This window comes from Alternaria viburni (genome assembly GCF_023758015.1).
Source record: "Alternaria viburni strain BMP 2772 chromosome Unknown scaffold_21, whole genome shotgun sequence".
Lineage (NCBI taxonomy): Eukaryota > Fungi > Ascomycota > Dothideomycetes > Pleosporales > Pleosporaceae > Alternaria > Alternaria viburni.
This window is the reverse complement of record NW_026055790.1, coordinates 460,627-481,763: the sequence shown is the minus strand read 5'-3', so window position 1 is coordinate 481,763 and position 21,137 is coordinate 460,627. Positions and strand designations below refer to the sequence as shown.

At 52.0% G+C, this 21,137-nt stretch overlaps 9 protein-coding genes across 9 annotated transcripts; 6 read left to right on the top strand and 3 right to left on the bottom strand.

The window, feature by feature from the left end:
• Window positions 1-69: 69 nt before the first annotated feature.
• J4E79_008734 (uncharacterized protein) lies at window positions 70-2,505 on the top strand (the record flags this gene model as incomplete). The annotated part of the gene is made up of 1 exon (XM_049357588.1): window positions 70-2,505. One exon carries the CDS (start codon window positions 70-72, stop codon window positions 2,503-2,505), a length of 2,436 nt encoding a protein of 811 aa, XP_049208059.1.
• Window positions 2,506-2,754: 249 nt separating this feature from the next.
• J4E79_008733 (uncharacterized protein) lies at window positions 2,755-4,095 on the top strand (the record flags this gene model as incomplete). Its single annotated transcript, XM_049357587.1, has 1 exon — window positions 2,755-4,095. One exon carries the CDS (start codon window positions 2,755-2,757, stop codon window positions 4,093-4,095), a length of 1,341 nt encoding a protein of 446 aa, XP_049208058.1.
• A 983-nt stretch (window positions 4,096-5,078) lies between these two features.
• On the bottom strand, window positions 5,079-6,368 carry J4E79_008732 (uncharacterized protein; the record flags this gene model as incomplete). Its single annotated transcript, XM_049357586.1, has 1 exon — window positions 5,079-6,368. One exon carries the CDS (start codon window positions 6,366-6,368, stop codon window positions 5,079-5,081), a length of 1,290 nt encoding a protein of 429 aa, XP_049208057.1.
• A 1,344-nt stretch (window positions 6,369-7,712) lies between these two features.
• On the top strand, window positions 7,713-8,859 carry J4E79_008731 (uncharacterized protein; the record flags this gene model as incomplete). The annotated part of the gene is made up of 3 exons (XM_049357585.1): window positions 7,713-7,747; window positions 7,885-8,288; window positions 8,414-8,859. 3 exons carry the CDS (start codon window positions 7,713-7,715, stop codon window positions 8,857-8,859), a joined length of 885 nt encoding a protein of 294 aa, XP_049208056.1.
• Window positions 8,860-10,968: 2,109 nt separating this feature from the next.
• Window positions 10,969-11,902, top strand: J4E79_008730 (uncharacterized protein; the record flags this gene model as incomplete). The annotated part of the gene is made up of 2 exons (XM_049357584.1): window positions 10,969-10,975; window positions 11,070-11,902. 2 exons carry the CDS (start codon window positions 10,969-10,971, stop codon window positions 11,900-11,902), a joined length of 840 nt encoding a protein of 279 aa, XP_049208055.1.
• A 3,006-nt stretch (window positions 11,903-14,908) lies between these two features.
• J4E79_008729 (uncharacterized protein) lies at window positions 14,909-15,830 on the bottom strand (the record flags this gene model as incomplete). Its single annotated transcript, XM_049357583.1, has 3 exons — window positions 14,909-14,947; window positions 15,017-15,598; window positions 15,648-15,830. 3 exons carry the CDS (start codon window positions 15,828-15,830, stop codon window positions 14,909-14,911), a joined length of 804 nt encoding a protein of 267 aa, XP_049208054.1.
• Window positions 15,831-16,221: 391 nt separating this feature from the next.
• On the top strand, window positions 16,222-17,758 carry J4E79_008728 (uncharacterized protein; the record flags this gene model as incomplete). The annotated part of the gene is made up of 4 exons (XM_049357582.1): window positions 16,222-16,351; window positions 16,454-17,360; window positions 17,409-17,537; window positions 17,587-17,758. The coding sequence occupies 4 exons, from the start codon at window positions 16,222-16,224 to the stop codon at window positions 17,756-17,758; spliced, it is 1,338 nt and encodes a 445-aa protein (XP_049208053.1).
• A 502-nt stretch (window positions 17,759-18,260) lies between these two features.
• J4E79_008727 (uncharacterized protein) lies at window positions 18,261-18,685 on the top strand (the record flags this gene model as incomplete). Its single annotated transcript, XM_049357581.1, has 2 exons — window positions 18,261-18,456; window positions 18,522-18,685. 2 exons carry the CDS (start codon window positions 18,261-18,263, stop codon window positions 18,683-18,685), a joined length of 360 nt encoding a protein of 119 aa, XP_049208052.1.
• A 475-nt stretch (window positions 18,686-19,160) lies between these two features.
• J4E79_008726 (uncharacterized protein) lies at window positions 19,161-20,408 on the bottom strand (the record flags this gene model as incomplete). The annotated part of the gene is made up of 3 exons (XM_049357580.1): window positions 19,161-19,607; window positions 19,987-20,269; window positions 20,374-20,408. The coding sequence occupies 3 exons, from the start codon at window positions 20,406-20,408 to the stop codon at window positions 19,161-19,163; spliced, it is 765 nt and encodes a 254-aa protein (XP_049208051.1).
• Between the last annotated feature and the right edge of the window lie 729 nt (window positions 20,409-21,137).

Here is a 21,137-nt window from a genome sequence, read left to right as displayed (position 1 = left end):
TCGACGACAACCATTCCGCTGATCAGAGACGGGCTGATCAAATCAATAACCAGGGGAATCGTCATCACCATGGCGCCCATTGCTTCCGAACTGGCGACGCTGCGAGCGCTCAGTTTCCGCATCTCGTCCACGCCAACATCCCAGCTCCCCCAACACGTGCCTGCCATAGCTGCGTCATTGGCCAATTGCAGGGCCCTCCTCTCTTCGGCCCAGGCTTCAGGTACCAAAGCGACGTCGTCGGAAGCATCCGTTGCTATACACAAGTACCGCACTCTACTCACCACTCTGCTCCAAGACCGGACTCCCCAAGGAAGATGGTGTGCCATAGTCTTGATCAAGGCCACGACTGAAGTTGGGGGTTGGGAGACTCTGCAGAAGAGTTTGCCATGGGTGCGTGGTCTTCTAGGATTCTTGAATAAGCCGGATTCGCCGTCGTCAAAGAAGCTCTGCATCATCACCCTGACGCGCATCTTCCTTCTGACCAGAGAGTACCCGACGCTGATCCGCGAAATCACTACTCCGTCGCTATCACCTTTCGTCCAAGTTTGTCTGCAGATAGCAAATGCCAAAGCTACCCCCGTCAGTCTGCTACAGATCATCCTAGAAAGCTTCAACGAGCTGCTGCCCCGACACCCTACTATCTTCCGGTCTTATTTAAAGCAACTTTACCCGCTTCTCGGACGTCTCATCGCACCCACGCCATCTGATAAACTCAGCCAGGAGCAGCAAACTGGAACCAATCATGGGGCTAGCTCGGACATCGCAGCTGCGGCGCGCCAACTTTACGTCCAATTACCTTGCTGTGCACCAAAAGGAGCTTCGAGCGAAGAGTGGACAAAGGCTGTCAAGAACATCACAAACGTTACACATCAGACAACAGACCGTGTGTTCCGCGCTGTGATCGAGGACTGGCAATCGACGGCACGTGAAGCACCTCTTTCGAACGGTAACACACTGGATGACGAAGTTCAAGACCTGGAGCCGGGCTCGGATCTATCCGCCTGGTCGGGAATCTTCGCTGGTGGCGAACGGTTGACAGGCCTTCTCTACGTCATCAAGGAGTACATCGAAAGCCCCACGTCGAACACTGTGTATGTCAACGTTGGCATGATCGTTGACCTACTCTCGAGAATGCTTTCCCTTACCATTCCCGTGGCGGCGAGCAAGAACTTCCAGAACACCGTACGTCTAAATGCCCAAGTCAGCAAGGACGAGCGTGAAAGTCTTTGGTTATTGTTGCCAGACGTGCATGTCGCCGCGATTGAAGTGCTTCTTGCTCTAGCACACAGATCCCAGAGCAGCACGTTGGCTCTGGACCCAGCCATCATTGACCAACTTGTGTGGGTATTTAGTGCGGAAAAAGAGACAGCTCAGATTAGAACAGCATGCTACACGGCGATTGCTGCTTTGTTGAGGAGATCTGGAGTCGCTCTCCACAAAACTACCATCGATTCCCTCGTAACTCTCATTCGCGCTTGCTGCGACGATCTACTACCGTCCGAAACCGCGGCGCCTACAAACCAACAGACTCCCGGCCAGGCTAAGGCCAATGGCAACAGTCAGCCCCAGACCACTGCCAACGCCGATAGCTTCCTTGGCGCTGCGAAGAACGCCGGCGGCCCCAACGCTGGATTCCCTGGACTCCAACAAGCCGCGCACGATCTGCTCCCGATCCTACTTTCAAGCATCCCAGCTCAATACCTATCCGACTCAATGCGCGCTCGTCTGGACCGCACCGCCATTCTCACCCAGCACAAGGAAGCCATGGTAGCTAGTGTGTTGAACCCACCACCGAGCAAGAAGTTTGGAAAGCCCGCAGCAAGCATACTACCACTCATGGCTCGGTCCTTCTCCGCTGAGATGGACGTAGAGGGTATGCTCAGACCAAGGATGCCAGTCATCCGCCTGGGTGGCAAGGATTTGGAGTTGGATGATGGCAACGATGAAGACGAAGAGATGGAGGTTGAGGATGAAGAAGTTGAAGAAGAAGAAGAGCAGCAAGCTCTAGAGCAGGTGGATGACCACTTTGCTGGACAAGAGTTGGACAATCTGCTGGAAACCGCTGGGCAATCAGACACGGCAGCGAAGGACTTTGCTATGGAAGATGCCCCAACACCTAGCAAACCTGACCTCTCAACTCCACGATCGGTTCGCAAGGGTACGCTTGCGCAACGCCCTACCATCTCTGAGCCTACCGCATTCAGCGAAACCAAGCGGCCGATAGGCGAAGATGGTCCTCTCTCGCCTTCCAAGCGAGCAAAGACTGGCGAAGACGAGCAGCGCACAGCACACCCAATACCTCCTGCGCCAACAGCGTCTGTATCTTTCAGCAAATCCGCTCCTACTACGGAGGTAGCCGCTACGTCAGATTTCGCCGCTACCAGCACCGCCTCGGCAGTCCCTGAACTACCCGAGCCAGGTGAAGGAGACCTCGACGACGAGGACAGTGACGATGACAAGATATCGCTTGTACTTGGTGTAGACACGGACGACGAGTCTGATTAGCGCTTGTGTGGAAACAGTAGCTGTATAGTCGCCTTGGCTTGCGAGAATGTAGTGAAGGAGTAATAACAAGCGCAGTCCCTGCACGGACATATATCTCGACCTCGCAGTGACCGATGATTTCTTCAAACTAATCCCTACAGCCCGCACTTCTCAATAACCTCGTCCGCCACGCCCTCGTCTCCATAGCCAGAACACCTACCACCTACCACCTACCACCACCGCCCACCGCCCGCCAACCCACCCGCAACAATGACACAACCTCCCCACCACGCACCCGCCAAACGCACCGTCCCCACGATCGTCCCCCCCAAACCCCCCGCGGCCCCATCTGCCCAGCAACCCGCAAAGCCGAAGAAAGAAAAGCGATACCCCTTCGACTCGCACCAAGACGACATCGTAGTCAACACCACTGAACTCGACACCGCCCCGGGCTACAGGCGTGGTCTACTGGACTACCGGCATAAACTCACGCTGAAGAAGACGTATGCGCATATCACGACGAACTATGCGGAGGATATGAAGATGACTATTCCGAAGGATGCGGTCACACCCTTAGGGTCTGAGTCTGTTGGTGATGGGGATGGGGATGAAGACGGGGATGAGAAGAATGATGAGGACGACGATGACGATGAGAATTCCAACGCCAAAGCCGCCAACCCCAAGCCCAAGCGAGACGAACGTACCTACGTGCCCGAAATCAGCGACACAATCATCGACTACACCAAGCTACCCAAACCGCGCTGCAACCGCCCTAACTACGTAGAATATATCTACCGCGCTACAACCACCAATCCCGCCGTCTTCCTCGCTATCCTACGTGTCGCAGAGAGGAATCTGCCGTTTATAAATTTCGACTCGGCGATTACGCATTTACCCAATTTATTGGCGAATGCGAGGCTTCCTGGTATACCAAGCCTCTCAGCCCTGTCGTCCGAGTCATCTGAAGCGTTGGGGGCGTCCGAAGCGTCAAACCACCCGCAGAAGCCGAAAGCCAACCACCCCGCTTTCACAGAAGACACGCCCCACGAGAAGAAGGAGACAGACACGGCGATGACAATCCTCTTCTTGCCGAACCTATACGAAGACGGGCGCCACGCACTCGGGTACTACGCCCTCGCTCCCGAAGCAGACGCAGACACCAAACAAGTCAACCCGGAAGACGTTGTGCAGATACTCTTTACGCCGTGCGGTATATCTGATTTAGTAGAGGCGAGACTGTTGGAATGGACGGCTGTTGATCCTGATATGAAAGCACGGGCTGATGAGAAGAAGAGTCATGGCAAGAAGGGCGACGGGGTGGAAGGTGGGGATGGGAAGGGGGGTGGGGATGGGAAGGAAGGGGATGGGAAGAATGGGGATGCTGGAGATGAAGACGAAGAAGAAGAGTTGACTGTTGAGTACATAGAACATGTGGCTGCGAGGGGAGGTGAGTGGTTGGAGAGGGATGTAGTAGGGGATTGGGAGGAGTGGTGTAGGAGTTTTAGGGTTGCGAGGAGGGTTTGGGAGAAGGTGCTTAAGGGGGTTGTGGAGGTTAGGGAGGTGGAGGATGTGAAGGAGGAGATCGAGATGAAGGAGGAGGCTGGGGCATGAGAATATCGCGATTGGGCGGGCTGATAATGATTTGCGTGCTCAGAAGGAGCTTTGGTGTTCACATTCTGCTGAGCAGCAAAATTCTTCGAAGATGCGACTTCTTGTTAAGTCGCGATAAGCGGATGTGTATGATGTGGTACGCAATCGAACATATCGTATAAGCAGATTGTAAAAAGGGCTTCGTCGTACGCTGAGCTTGGATTAATCGTGTAGCCATGTGTCAATCATATTCGTTTGACGCCTTGATCTTTCTCTCTTTCCTTTCCTCTGTCGCAGGTGGTTTTTGATCTCGTTGGCGATGCGGTAGTCGTAGTGGCCCATCACCCACCCCTTTAAGTGACGGTATTTGCTTCGCCCACATGTCTCGTACCCGTGTCGGAGGAGCGCTTGATTCCCTATTGTTCTTTAGCGTCACGAGCTTTGCATCGATGCTCAACTCAAAGCGACTTCTTCCGATGAAAGTCTCTCTGGAGATCGAAATCCAGGCCTTGAGACGAGCCGTCCCGGGGACCACAACGCCGAGTAGTACGTTTTCTGACTCGCATACCGTTTCGAGTGGTGTGGTCGTACAAGCATCTCTAGACTCGAACTCTAGGTTGACGGTGGGAACTGTCCGTTCTTGTATCATGCCAAAGTCTCCGGGTTGTAAATCTGCTGAGATGCTGCATTGTAGTTGTCCGGGAGAGGGCTGACTCCAGTCCACGCAAAACCGTCCAGCATGTGTACTGGAGAATTCTATACTGCCGAGGCGGGATGTAGCGTCGGGCAGGTGCCCGGCGACTAGAGGCGGTAACGACGTGACATGAAACCCCAGCTCGTGGAAGATTGGAGATACGTTGACGCGTATGGGCGCTTTAGCATGGCTCTGTTTTTGATTGGTGGCCTTTTCGCCAACGAGGGTGATTCGAGCTCGCTTCATGTTGCTGGAATCGTATCGTAATCCCTGGGATACCCACATCACTACAACGATTAGCTGCTGCCTTTTAAGCATATGGTTCTCTCGTAAGCATACGTTCTTCGGGTTTCAGCTGGCGGTCGGTTACCAGAACAGCCTCCGTAGGGTGCTTTGATCCTAGCCGGAAAAGAGTGACATCACCGGAACTTCGCCGGAAGATTAGCTTCTTTCTATGCACAGGTGACAGTAAGATAGCCGGTCTCATGGAAGGATCTCCATCTATTGAGCAGTCCAGAATGCCAAGGTACTCGTCGCGAAGTGTTCCGTTGCCTTCCAGCGGGCATATGAGCATCTCGACAGATAGCGTAGTCCCTGAAAGAGTAGTGTGCGTACCGCGAGCCGGCATGTGCATGTTTAGTATCTCATCGCGGAAGAATATAGGGTGTGATGCTAGTAACGGCGACTGTTCGGCAACGAGATCCTCTGACGGATCTGACCGAAATGCCAAAATAGAATGGTCTGACGATATACCAAGGATGGCTTTTTGCAGTCGATAGAAAGCTTTCTTCCCTTCGCCGTACAGGAGGGGCATGTTCACGTCAAATAGCCCCATCAGACAATAGGCGAGGTCTTCCTCTCGCGTTGTCGTTCGTGCAGAAGCCCATTTCATCTTTTGCGCCACGCTAAATCCATCCAGCATTGACTGTACGTCATCTTCTTCAGTACTTGTGCAGCATTGGCACTCGCTCTCGTTGACTGTAGTTCGCGAAAATGAGCTGTTGTCAAGTTCAGCTGTAAGATTCATGACCAAATGACCTTTCTCTGTCGGTATTTGGAAGCCCATCTGTCCACGATGTCTTCGCAGTAATACCGACGTGTGGATGCCACTGCTTTCCGAGAGTTGCGCCGCAAGAGAGATGCGACTGCCAAGGTAATCCCAGTTCATGTCGTAGAAATGGACGCGATCTGGAGCGATCATCTCCTGTAGCGTCCAACCTCGAGTGAGCCAGCGACACTCGGACAACGAACGCCGGTCCCCAGATCTGATATCGGAGATGTAAGCGTAGCAGATAACAGCGTCGCGGTACCACCGAAACATGGAGTTGATAGCTTCCGAGAGCTCTGTGCTGCTGTCCTTGTTGATGTTGCATGTGTCTATCCAAACGAAGTCGCATCCATCTTGCAAGGCTTGTTCACATGTTTTCTTGATCTTGAAGTAGCCTTTCTTAGCACTCCATTTGGCCCTGGACGTGTCACGGATATCTTCGAAGACCACTTCCCCATCTTCTTCCCATGTATGCGATAAGATCGCGTAGTTAGGCTTGATCGCACCCGACACATCGTGGAACTCATATGTCCTGGCATTCAGAAGTCTCATGGAGGTCGTGATCCGATTGCGCCGCGCTTGCGCTACCGTGGGGGCGAAGAAAGTGGGGCTTCAGCTTTGATAGAATGCTGTCGCAAAGCGAGCCAGCAAAAGCAAGTGGTAACGTCTGAATGCTTGGAGATCCTGGAGATAATGCTGTGGGTTTCATCTGGATGCACCATCTCAGCGCGAATCCTGAAGAACGAACCAGATGCATGAAGTGGCGTGAAGACATGTCCGCTTCAGCTGCGCCCCTCATCCACATCCTTGAACGATCGCATGCAGATGACCTACGAGGTTAGCGCCATGCACACTTGGCGATTTTGAATGCCTGGCAGCATCAAGCAAGTACTCAGCCTTCTTCGTTGAAGTGCGGGTGAGAACAGACCTCCGTCAACGGATGTCGTTAGAATCCATATGTGCAATGCGAGGTCGCGTGCGCGGAGAAAGCCAATGCAGCGCAGCCCCTTGGAAGATGCGACAACAGTGGCGCAAGATTCGTGACAGGTGATGCAACCAGGCACGTAGAAAGAAGAGAGCACCGTGGAGGTTCAGGAGCTCCGGTGCTGGTGAGTTGCCGCTGCCGTCCGCACCTGGGCATGCGGCGCGCAACGCTAGTCTCCTTTGGAGTGCCTAGCGCGACACGCACACGCGTTCTTGGGCGGCGGACACCTGGGCACCTACCCAGGCACAGTACTCCTATTCCGGCACGACATCTCTCACACGAACCGCGCTTCTCCTGCTACAATGATGACTTGTGGACAGCTACAACATGCCCGAGTGTTCTCTATAACCAGTGTGAATGAAGGTGCATCCTGCCCTGGTGGCGTCGACTCTTCAGGGGACATCTGAACGCCATTCTGATGTATTCCCACCCTAATATACACCTCCAGCGACCATCAGGAAGCAACAGCAGACCGCAGTCCGAGTCAAAAGCGCGTTTTCTTGTTTATCAAGCATTCTGGCGTCACATCGACCTCATCGGTTCCTGTCTTCAAGAATGATTGTATGTATCTTGCTGGATATCTTCATGTGCTTCTGGCATGATGTCGGTAGATTTGCAAATACCGAGCTTATCGTACCTTTCTGGAAAGTCAAAGTGATGACACTGGGACGAGAGAAAGCAGAAATCGGAGGCGTAATACACACGAGAACCTTTCACTCTGTACTACTATAGCTGCCAAGATCTGGACCGAATTCCCACCGCTACACTGAACTTGGGCGGAAGCATAGATTCTGGGTTTATTACCGCCTTTGGATCTGTCTTCCCTCGATGCATTCCATATCACTACACTAAATAAATTCCCCTTGTTGGAACAAAGTGCACTCGGAGGGGGACGATACACTATAGCCACGATGTTGCTTATAATACTCCTGATACTCTTTGCCTGGTGCGCCGTCGCGGTACTTCCTGTCTCTTTATCTTTACTAACATCAAAGCTAGCGCTCCCAAGGGAGGTATGGGCTGGTTCGGCGATTCGTTGGTAGTCCCGCAACCTTTTAAACGCCACGATACTAACATCCCTAGGTTTGGCGCCGACAAGAGCGGTCGCTGGCCGAAGCACCCCGATAACAGCGGCAAGACCGAAATCGCCTACTGCTACGAAAACAAGGCTGCCAAAGATGAGCTGGAAGGGGTTATAGCGGAGGGCTGGGGAGCGTGGCAGCGTTCTCTTGGTCGCTGGGGCAAAGAGAGCGGCCATTCACTGCTCTTTACACGGCGCCTTGTTCCTGGCCAGGACATCTACTGCTATCTGGCGAATGGCGATTGGAATCAGTTGTTTCCAGCAGACACCGTCGTTATCAAGCGTGGTGCTCCAGGGGGCTGGGCAGCAGCGTCTTCTTTGGGATGTAGGTCTGAAGGTTCACCTGGTCGTCATCAATTGAGTATCGGCAACGCGGAACAAGCACCGAATAGAGATCTGGCCTGGGGTAAGTTGACAAGCAATTTTCGATTGTCCGGACCCGCTAACAGGTAGACAGTCGTAGCTCACGAGCTAGGTACAACTATTTCTCCTCCATTAGGATACAAGCGGTAACTAATCGTATCTGTTCAGGTCACATCTTCGGCTTGATGCACGAGCACTCACGCGGAGACCGCGACGACCACGTCCATTTCAACTGCGCCAGTCTCACAGGCTACCACGAAGCTCTCCAAAAGGCCACTGCCGACGGCTTTACCATAAACGAACTCCGTAACATCTTTAATGTTGCGAAGCACTACCAATTCGACGCTTCAGAGTACTACAAGTGGACGAACGACGGCTTGGCATACAGCGCGGAATATGATTACGATTCGATCATGCACTACAGCTCGTGGCAGAGCCACAACCCTGCTCTTGTTAATCAGGATCAGAACAACCCCGATAATTACCCTTTGGTTCGACTCACCGGTGGAAAGAATGGTCAGAAGTCGCTCCTTCCGCTGCCACGTCCGAGTGGGGAGTGGGGGATTTCTAGGCTGGAAAAAGAGGCTATCAAACTGTTGTATCCGTGGGAGTAATCGGCCTTCCCGCACTGGACCAGTGATCTTTATGATACCGACGCACTGACGGCCAACATCGCTTTTGGATCGCTCGATCATTCTATTCCTCGCCCACGACCGCGAATAGCTAGATAAAGACTTAGACGGGAGGTGTCCAAGAAAACTACTAAGTACACTTGGAAAGCTGCACTTGCTGTAGCTCAACTTTGAGCTCAAACTTCGTGTCTCACCATACGCTCCAGTCTCAGTCTTCGCCAGTGACGCGTTCAACCAGCAATACCTATATTATGCGTCGTAGGCAAACCATATTTTAGTCATAATCTGGCGTTTCGAACTCAGAAATTGCAGTTCGTAGACAATCTTACACTTGACTTTACGTAGGTGGTGAAAGAGCCTCCACTTAGGTTTCAAAACGCGTTTGCCCGACAAGTCCAAAGCGCACAGACCAAGAAGTGGTGTCCCTAGTAGTTCATCGCGGGGCTAGCAGAACTATTGCAAAGACCTATACTTTTCTTATTCTCTTTCCCTTGCACCAGCGTTGTTTCCGCCGCGCTGACACCGCACTCAGTGCATTGGCCCACTCCACCTTCGCTGCCTACCCAGGGACCTGCATCGACTATACATACTACTAGCCTCAACCCACCAGAAGCTCTACCACCGACAAATCCCAGAATCTACCTTCAGGAACTTAACTCAGCGCCCAGCCATGCTGCTCCTACTTCTTCTCTTCGCCTTCTTTGGGGTCGTCTTTGCTGGGTTCGTCATCCATAATTCGATCTTGTGAACAACCTCGACACTTGCTAACTCTTGCAGGCACCCTGTAATAGCGGCAAGGAGGTGGCCTCGTGATGAATATACGGCAATGTTCACAATCTATTGGTGCTTCGAGAATCAGCTCGCAGAGACACAGATCCCGGTGCAGCGCATGGAACAGGCATGGCTTGTTTGGACCTCAGTCATGGGAACGGCTTCTGAAAACAACCACGCCTTAGAATTCAAACGTTGGAAACATCCAGTCACAGGCAACTATCCCCATTGTTACGATGACAACAACGAATGGACTAAGGGTATGCCTCGCGCGGCAGTGCGTATAAAATATGATCCTCAAGTGGTTGGGGCATTTGCTCCGGCTGGTTACCAAGGCAGAGAAAAGGGCGCACATTATCTAACCCAGGGGCCCGTGGATACACCGGGGCGAGAGATTCCGAACCCGGTCTGGCAGATAGCACACGAGCTGGGTCATGTGTTTGGCCTTCTTCACGAGCACCAACGACCGGATCGAGATATTTACATTCAGTTCAGGCCTCAGCAACTCAACGGATTCGCACGAGCTTGGCAGGCTGCTCAAGCCAACCACGTCACCTTTCAGCAACTTACGGAAGTGGATGGTGTCGGTGAACAATTCGGATGGGACTTAATCCGCTCATTTACAAGGACTGCAGCCGCTCCAGATTACCATTCAACCTACGACTACGCTTCCATCATGCACTACGATTCGATAGCGGGAACCAATCATCAGGCTCCATATTCAGCAACAGATCCTAACTCGTACCCAATGGCTCAAATAGGCATGGCAAATGCTCAAGGCGTAGCACCGCTCTTCCTTTTGCCCTTAAAGGGTCATGTACCTGGGCTAGCTTACCATATTTCCCAAGGCGACGCTGCGGCAATCCGGTTTATGTATCCTCACTATTAATCGTGTCGGGTTAGCGGACGTTAGAATTTAGAGGCTTAGAAGTAGTTTCACTGCAACCCTGGTTGTCACGTTGCTGAACGAGGGCTTGCAGAGATGAATCAGTGTCAACAATAATTACCTATGATACCTGCACTCGCTACTCAGTGAAGGTGAAGTTTACATTAGAGCTTGTCTTTCACCATATGTTGCCCCACTTTCGCTTGCCACAGCATTAACTACGACTATCACTGCTGTACTCGACACTCTCTAGCAGCCACCTCGAAACCGCGCGCGACCACTTCCAAGGCCGACTATACATCCAAAAATGCGTTCTCTTTCCCTTCTCTTTGCCTTCCTTGGACTCGTATGTGCGATCTCGGCAGAGTTCCTCAACACCACTCTTCCTTCTCCTGGCCCAATCGATATTGCTCCGCCACTTGATACCGGCGGCCATGCTGGGTATGTAGTGCGAATGCTCAAGGCCCATCAGTTATTAACTCCTCCAGGTTCCCCGTCTACAACGCTAACAATCAACGTTGGCCCCGGCAACCAGATCGAAGGTTCTTGATTAACTGGTGCTTCAGAGACGCGCTCGCCGAGAACAATATTTTCAGAGCAGTCGACAACGGTTGGGGGACTTGGACACGCAAGCTCGGTGCGGCGCAAGCATCGAATGGCCACAATTTGCATTTCGAACGCTTCAAACCAGTCGGAGGGCCTAACTACCCGTACTGCTACACCTCTCCGGGCGTATGGGACCCACAGATACCTCCTGAAACTGTGGTTGTGTATTGGGTCGCGACTGATCCCATGAATCGCGAAGGGTTCGCTTCGGTCGGCCACACAGTTAGTAACGTTCCCGGCCGACATCATCTGATGATCTCGGGACACACGACAGACGACAACAGGGACTTCACTGTAGCACACGAACTTGGTCACATTTTTGGTCTAAACCACGAGCATGAGCGTTCCGACCGAGATCAGTACATTATCTACAATTGCAGAAACGTCGAAGGATTCGCCGAAGCATGGGGAAGATGTCTAGCCGAGGATCCTACTTGCACAGAAGACATGCTCTGCAACGATCGTGCTCTCGCAATTCGACACGGTTTCATCGGCTCCGAATTCATCACGTATAATATCGCTCCAGACATAGCCTCGCCATACGATTACCAGTCAATCATGCATTACGATAGTCGTAGAGGTTCAAATGAAGCCATCGTGTCAGGGGATCGTACAAACCCCACGTTGTACCCGATGTTCAAAGTGGATCCACAGACGAATCAGGCCGCCTTCCTGCGTCTCGCCGGTGGCCTCAAGTACCCAGAGTTCGAGATATCTGACGGGGACGCCCAGATGATACGTGCTATGTATCCGTTCCAGTAAAGGGGATTCGCGGCTGATAGAGGGAACGATCAAGACTGAATCTGCCCATTGAATGAGGGAAGGGATGATAAAGAGGCAAGACCACAATGTTCTGTACATGGCGGGATGAGTTGTCTGGGCTATCAGACCCATGGAAGCTCTTTTCGAGACTGCCTTGTTGAGAGTTGAACGAGTTGTAGCTTCCTGTGTTGTGATCTCTCGAATGCGATCGAGACACCGAGTAGACATATATAATGGTTGGGTTTCGATCTCTGTGTCGCAAGCTCTTGTGTTGACGATACTTCTCTTTTTCCGAGAGGACCTGATTGGATGGGTACATATGGATCTTGGAAGTTGTGAGTCGCTCGTTGCGATGACCTCTGTGTCACCAACATCTCATCTCACCCAGTAAACACTGACAACTATTCTCCACCCCCCGCAAACTCCTCCGTAAACCTCCTAGCCTGCTCATCAAAAACATCCCTCCTCTCCACATACTCCCTCCCCATACTCGGATAATACGCATCCTCCGCATCCGGACTATCCAGAAACGACCGCAGACTCAACAGTATTTTCGATATCGTCAAAACGGGACACCAATCTTGTTGTAAGATGTTGATGCATATATACCCATTGTCGCTATCGATGTTTGGGTGGTAAACATGGGTGGTGAATGTGATAGTGGGTGGGTGGATCGGGTAATCCTCCGGAAACTCCACGGTGAGGTGGAAGGTGCCGGACTCGTAGGGTGTTTCTGGGGGGCCGCGGATTGTGGCGCGCCATGAGAAGAGGTTTGATGGGTCGATTGGATGGGCTGTGCAGCCTTCTATGGGGTCGGAGCGCAGGGATTGGTATTCTTTTTGGATGCGTCTCATTGTGTGTGGATGTGCGGGCATTTTGAGATGCGATTCTACAAGACTAGTTTGTTTAACGTTGGGGCAAACCCTGTGCGTTGTTTGGTAAGAGGTGAGGATGAAGTGTAGTGGGTGGCGAGGGATGGTGTGGCTGGTTTAGGCAGCAGCCAAGTGCTACGCCAATCATGAACAAGCCGCAAGCGTTGCTTTAAACACGTACTTCGTCTTCTCCTCACACATCGGCGAAGTACATGAGAACAAACGCGCATTATTTGACTGTGCGAAGGTCTGGTCAAGGAGTTCACACAATGCGTGTTTTACAGCGTGACCAGAATCCATGAAGCTGGTGTATGAACTTTTTGAAATCACGGACAGCCGCCTCATCGAAGTTGAATGTACAAAGAGAAACCAGGGAAAGAATTTATATACCCACAGCTCAGTGCAGGAGAGTGACGCCATGTCAACCAGATGCGTTTCTTTTTTGAGGATCCGACCGGAAATAGCGGCGAATCCATCAGTTCGTCACCAAGTCGTTTTGTTTCCACAGCCGCACTTCCGAGGAAACATAGCCAGTACACGTTAGACTTTTGGAAGAAACATGAGTTTGTTTCACCTTCTTTTGAGTTCTCAGTCCTTCATGATGGGGGAAGATGGCAGACTCTCAGGTCCGAGAAGGAGGGTTTATATATCAACTATAGCGGTGTACACGACGCGTAGTCGTCTATAGTGCTGTACCACGATTGAGTGGAGCAAAAGATGCAAAAAGACGACCGTTGCAGCAGACATGAATGAATCGACTGAATTTTCCTGCACTTTGGAGACCATGTTTTTATCTACTTGAACTTTCTCGTTTCCCACATGCAATGATCTGCTCGATTTTGAACACGCTCCTCGCGAAATCAGTATGCAAGTGGGGAGAATCCCAAATCCAGTCATGCATTGGTGAAGTCTATTCTTTTGGAGTGTGGAGGAGTCGCGACGGCAGCTTCATAAACACAGTCAACTCGCTGCTTTTTCATACATACGTAGCAAATCCATTTCGGCCAAGCAGAGAATTATGGAGGCTCCTGTTTCCAGCCGATCATGCGTGAGAAATGTCCTCGACTTTGATGCCTCAGAAATGCGAGAGCATTATGTCGGCCGCTGAACATTTGAGTAGTCAACCTAGGCCATGATTGAAGTTGGACATGATTTTCGGAGGTGCTGCACGAAACATCCTTGTACATTCGATTGCTTTTTGAAGCACGGAAAGCCCAGAAAACATCAGTCTAAAGCCGACGCATTTTGAAGGTTTGATAAAGTAAGCAATGTTTAGAGAAGAAGATTGCAGCTGCGGGAGAAGATATTTATATAGCCACCACCGGCTGCCAGATCCTAGATCCAAAAAGACGTGTTTTAGCCCTATGATATACCGTGAGGTGTTCTAGAAACCCACACAATGCGTTTTGATGGACTCAACGTGTACCCAGGACTGTGCAGGACATGTGCATATACAAAGTCCTTTTGTTCGCAGAAGAGGTTGAATACGACTAAGGCGCCAACGTAGGCCAGCAACGCCATTCTTCTCTTCTTGTCCTACTTCGTTTTGGCAGCTTAAAGACATGTACTTTCTTGCATTTTCTTTTGCTCACAGCGAGGAGACACACATTTGCTGGGCTAGTATTTTTTTTGGGTTGAAGAACACGGCACATGCGAATCCGGTTGATGAATTTTGGTGGAATTTTTGGAGTCGGGCGTGCACTCAGCACATAAACACAGTGTCTGCGAATTTTGAAAGAGATTGGAAATTCTGTGGTGATGGTACGAAGCGCTGGAACGGAGACGTGTCTATATCTTGTAATGGTCTCCAGGAGAAACGGTCATCGTAATGGGTCCGGTTTCTTTTGGAAAGACCGGCGACAGAACATAATTCTTCTTGCATCCGTTTTTGGAAAATAGAAGATTGGTGAATTTGATGAAGCAGTGATGGAGCGAGCTGAGGACAGGTTTATATACGTACTAGAAGACCAAATACTGCACGTGACGTCAGATCTCATGAGAGAGTAGCGAAGACATGTCGAACAAAAGTAGCATACACCAGAGGTCATGAGAATCTGGAGACCGTAGGTAATGTGACTTTATCGTTTTAGGGCAGCGCGATTGCGTAAGAAGGTGCTATAGGAATAAAGATACATCAAGACCTGCAACCCGAGCTCGAGTCCCAGGCACGCTTCTAGGAAACTGGAGCCTCCTGTTTTCGACAATTAGCTGGGCATCAACGCAGAACTGGGAGTTTACTTACCGCTTTCAAAACCTCAAAGACATTTTCGGTCTCCAGCACCACAGGCTTCGGCTGCACGCCATCCGCCCACTTCCTCTCCCACTCCACAGCGCCCTGGGTACCATTCAGGCCATTCACAGGCCCGCCAACGCCCTTGTGCGACGATACACCACCATGTGCGTGCCCAGCACCGCCATTAGAGCCGTTCGCAGCATTTCCACCACCCAACCTCCTTCGGTCACTGCCGCTCTCCGAAGATGTCTGATCGCTTTGTAGATATCCCGATCTACCGCCTGTTAACTTGTACAACTTATCGCCAACGGGTGTGCCACGCTGAAGCTCCTCACCCTCATTGAACCTGCGTAGGATGATGTAGCCCACGAAGCCCCAGATGAAGATGAAGGTTGCTGAGCAGCTGGCGATGATGACGGTGGGCACGACGAAGAGGAGCGCGAAGCCGACGAGGAAGAAGGTGATGGCGATTGAGACGAGGAGGCCGAGGAAGAGGCAGGTTGATAGGGAGACGAGGAGGGTGGTTGTTGCGAAGGCGAGGAAGAGGGCCAGCGGGAGGCCAGTCAATGCGGTTTGGGTGGTCAGGAAGGCCTGGAAGGTGTCATTGATGGGAGTCTTCAGATGCTATCGAACAACTTACGGCTACTTTGGGGTTCTGATGGGCATAGTCTCGGGCTCTCTCAAGCATGTGCTCGCGCTGCTTGGGTGGCAGGACCTGGTTGGTGGTGGTCTCGATCTGGTCACCGACTCGTCGCGTGGTGTAATGGATCTTGTTTCCGAGGTTGTCGACCATGTCGCCAGCTGTCTGGAGGACGGTGGGCATGGTGAGGTTGGTGAAATAGGTGCGTTTGGTAGCAGTACAGTGGTTAATGAATCAATGGATGGTGATGATGGGTGATGGAGGACGAAGGGTGGAGATGAAGTTTGATTGTTTACTGTCTCAGGGCGACTGCATTGACTAGATACAAGGGATTCAATAGAGGGAAGCTCCGTGTGTGCCGTGGCCGCACTTGCGATGCGGATGCGGAAGTCTGGAACGCGTCCGTCGCGTGGACGTCATCGCGGACGCGCTAGGACGATCCTGCGTTAGCGCAGGCCTCACCCCGGTCGCTCGGCTATGGCTGCTAGCTGACCGCCCAAAGTTCTGCCAATTCGCGATCGAACTTTTTGACACAACGCGACCCATGTTGCCATATCGGAACCGCAACGCCGACATGAGTGAAAAGAAGAGAAAGAGACAGGAGCAGAATGGCGAACGCCCAAAGAAGAAGACGGCCGTTGCGCCTACGGGAAATGTCCGTGTCAAGATGGTAGAGAATAAAGAGACTCTGGGTCCGCTTCTAGGTATGATAACGACTCTCGAGGCTGTCGCATGGCGTCAAAACCCATCGCAAATGACGGAAAACCTTGAATTACCCTGCAAATATGTTTTCTAACGCGCTCAAGCTGTCACACCCGGTCTCACCATCCCATCGAAGATATCCTTCAACCCGTACAAGCGCACCAAGATCCGACCACAAGGCGAGGAAACCGAAATGCTGTTCCAATCATCCGGCCATCCTCGATTGGATTACATCGCACAAGAAGAGCAGGATGGAAGCGCCGAGAGCCAGCTACAAGACTACATTGGCGTATTCGACCCTGCGACAAGCAAGCTACAAATCGTCCCGGTCAAGAGAGTTGTCGTACGAAGCACACTGCGAAGCGAAGCACAAGAAATGCGCGAAGAGCAAGAGGCGTTGGATGCGGCACAAAACACTGTCATGGCAAAGAGAGCTGCACTCGCGGCAGAGTTCGGATCAAAGAAGTCCAGGAAGGCACTTGAAGACCGGACACTCAACGCCATCAAGAGCGGAACTGGTGCCGAGGATGCAGCAAGAACCGACGCAGTTGCCGAAAACGTTCTGCAGCAAATGGCCTCCGCGACGGCTGTCATGCCGAACAAGGACGATCTCGCAGCAGCCGTGGACAGCTCCAAGCCTCGCCCGACACCCAACCTTGCAGCCGAATACCCAGCCGATGTTTACCCTACGGACGTTGTGATTGGAAGCGATCTCATGACCATGCTCGATGTCCAGGACTGGGTTCAAAAATCATCAGTCGGCGAAGGAGTCAGCGTGGCCAGCAAATACGTTGCTAAGCGCATCGTAAAGCTCGCCAAGAACAAACAGATACAGAAGCTAAAGGCCCTGCGATTCATACTGCTTTGCATCAACTTCAACTCCGCATTGATTGGAGGAGGTGGACCACGGCCGAAGAAGATTCCCATGAAGGGGAAGTTGGAGGAAGCCATGGGCGAGGATACGCCTGCGGGTCAACTCATGGCCATCAGAAGGAAGTTTGCCCCCGAGGGGTAAGTCATGTCAGTCGCTGTTTGATGAAGACTGGCTAATCTGTGCAGTTCCTTTGAAATGTCTCGCTGGCACGTCGATAACCTCATGACACACATTGCGGCGGCAGCACTCACAGTCGACGACTACGAAGTCGACGTGAACGACCTGCGAGAAGATCTGAAGCTCGAGAACAAGGAGTACGTTCCCCAAGAACCACTTGACCTGACCCATGCTAACGCCACACAGGATCAAGCAATACTTCGCCGAACTCGGATGCAAGCTCAACGCCCCAACCCAAACCGACCTCACACGCATGAAGCTCACCAAAGCCGAAACCGCCAACCACTTCATCGCGAAGCTGAAGCTCCCACTGTCATTCCCCAAAGTAGGCGGAGCACGAGCAAAGAGACGCACCTAGCCATGACGCGCATGTAATTACCGCCTAGATCCATACAGTAGTCCTCGGGCACCAACCCAGCAATGATACCAGACCAGCAAGCATCTATGAAATCACATTCCACCTCCCCAAACCCATTACGTCCATGTTCAACCGTGCGGGTACCTTTAACATGTAGATCACGCGTGGAGGTACATGACAGCTGCATAACGCCATAGTCGGCCCAAGTAGCAAATCACAACCACGACCACCAGATCTCCACCCCACTTTCTGGCATGCGAAAGGCAGAATCGAGATCCACGGAAGCTACTCACTAGATACATCATCGACTTTGTCCGAATGCGTATTTCTGCAATTGCGCTCCCACCACTTCCATATCATCATGACATCACCATCGTCACCATCATCACTTGAGCATCCGTGACGTACTCTCCATGCATAACCACCACCACCATTCATATAAGAAACCCTACCTATCCCTTCCCTGACAGCTTATACCATCATCAATTCTACATCGAACTAAATGCCCAAATCCACCGGTCCCCTCCAAGAACAACTCGGCCTCGGTACAGCGAACCAATCCACACCCAACATGTCCGGAAACATGACCGACAACACCACAGCCGCAGCTGACAAGCTCGGCGCAAACAAGGGCACAAATGCGATTCCGCAGTCAAACCCCAGTGTGATTAGCAGTGCGGGCGCGATTGGCAAGAACTGTGAGTAGTTCCCTCTAGTATACCAATAACCACACTTCAACACGATGCTAATATCGGGACAACAGTCAACCCCGACGGCGCAATCGGCCAAATCGGCGAGAAAGTCGGTGGCCCATTCAGCAAGGACGGCGTGATTGGAAGCCAGTTTGACGCGAGTAAGAATGGAATCGCAGGGCATGTCGAGAGGGCTGTTGATGGACCGAGCAATCCTGCTGGAAGCTCGAAGTAAAATTGAATTCATGACGTGTAGAGGAGGAATTGTATTATAGCCAAGAGGCATTGGACGAAATGATTGAATAATGTCATGATGATCATGTTACAACGTGTTTCCTCCCAGTCCAGGTGATTCTGAACTATTTGAGCGAATCTTTGTAGTTGATCACTGATCGCCCGGGATTGCCTGGCGTGGCAGGAAACAAGTTGTACAGGTGTATAAACCTCGTCCATAAAGACAATGCATTCAAGGGCTAAAGCTTCTTTCCCGCCGATCCAGCGATTTCCTGATTCGCTGAGATAGTTTGCAGCGTCGTTGCAGATTTCCAAACCAAGTCAGCGAATCAAGCAATAGCTGGATCGGCAGGAAGAAATTGTGAAGATGTTTAGATCTCGTCTATCAAGGCAGTGCAATCAAGTGCCAAAGCTCCAAAACCCACAATACCAAGCCTCAATGTGTAAACGCACGCGACATTTTCAGCCGCATACGTCTATTCCCCCAGCCTCCTCCCGGGACCCATTCCACCCCAAGCATTGCCTGTCGCCCTCGCCGCACTAGGCTGCGCAGCACCTCCCCGTCCCTGCACAACATGCCCATATCCTCTATTCTGCACGCTGCCTGGCGCAGCACCGAACCAGCGCTTCACCATCTCAGGTGTGCGAATGTAGTTTTTGCCACCGCCAAACGTAGGCCAGATCCTTGTCAGGAAGTCGTACAAGTGTGCGGCGAGGAGACCCATGAGCTGTCCGAGAGCGGCATCGGGACCGTCCATGACGAAGGCCATGAAGAGCATAGCGAAGGGGAGGTATTTGCTTTCGAAGGTAATGACGAAGAAGGATACGGAGCGGGTAGGATTATCTTGCGCAAACGTGTATGCGTAGGCGAGGGACAGCGACGGGAGGAAGGTGTATTGGTTTAGGATGCCACCTGCTGTTGCCTTTGCGCGGACTGTTAGCACAAGTCCATCCACAGCACACCGATATCAAGACGAGAAGATGCAGGTGAACAAAGCGAAACGAATCGCGAAAGTATGTAGGGAGCCAACACCGCCTTGCGAAATGGAGAGCATTCGCAAAGCTTTCTCAAGTGACAATCCCACCATGCCTACACACCACACAAGTCCCTTTATATGATTGCGAATGACGGAACCGCATGATGTGCAAGGGTATTCTTCCTCCGTTCCAGGAACCGCTTCAGCTAGGAACAACAGGCTGGGCGGGCAGATATGCGGAGGTGATTTTGACCGAAGTCGAGAGGTCGCAGACAGTTGTGTCGATGCGATGGAAGCTATGTACGCGTATGCAGTGGGTACTTACGACAATGACGCTACCGAGGAACAAAGTGTACACGAAGAAGTCGCCTGGATCCTTGAAGCGAGGCGACTCCCGCTCAATGGAGCTGCCGTACTGGTATAGGAAGTAGGGGTCTAGCAGGATGCCGAACTTGGGTTTCGTAATCAGAAACGCTGTGAAGAGTCGCCAGAGCTGCGGGAGCATCGACACCGTGAAGACATATTGGCTGACGAAGATGTAGTGGTACAGGCTGAGGAGACCGCTGTAGCCTGCAGCCGATACAACGACTGCTGCAGCTGTGATGGTCCTGTAGGGGTTGTTAGCGATTGTACGTGTTGTTTGCGCGTAGCTGGGAGTGAGGTGGGAGCTGCGAACTGCGGCTGTCGAGCTCCTTGGAAGAGAGAAGCTTACCTAGAAACGGGCGGCAGCGTCCAAAAGACATCCATCGTTACGCGGAGCTATAGCCCTTGTATACGTGAAGTCGTGAAGTCGTGAGGAGTCGTGAACGAGGACCAGCTGGTGCTGCCTGGAGAAAGAGGAGCAAGCGAATTCGCAAGGTGGCTTAAAAGGCCGCGGCGTGGTGGGTGGGGGCGCTATGCCCTTTCGCGCTCCATCACGTCATTGGCTGCCGGAGCTCTGGCTGCAGGAACACCACACCTTCTAGAAGCGCAGCGATAGTTCTTCTCATTATCTGCTAACTACTCGCGCGCTCTAGACCACTGATCAAAACACGCCTGACAACACTTCACCCTCATATCGTTTGGCCGCAACACCTTTACAGCCAGGAGAGTAGCCGTCTTCTCCTGCTTACACAGGCTACAATCGAACTCCGTTGGCGGATCAAAGCGAAACAGTGTCCATCCCTTCCGAATCGCCCATTGATGCGTGATTGTGCCTGAAAATATGAAGGCGCCTCTCAGAGATAGCGTTGGAGGAGGACAGATGTTGTCGACGTCCTGTGGGGGCTGGAGACCAGTTGTCATTATGGGCGTACGTGCGTGTGATAGAGCTACAGGTCGATGTTGAGTGTATGAAGAGGACTGATAGATGAATGATTTATATGATGACAAGCGACAACAATCCGTTTGCACATCTCATCTGCACACAAACGTCAACCTTCATTTCTTTTGATTCGCTCAATCCACACACAGCCCGAAACCTTCTCACCCGGGATC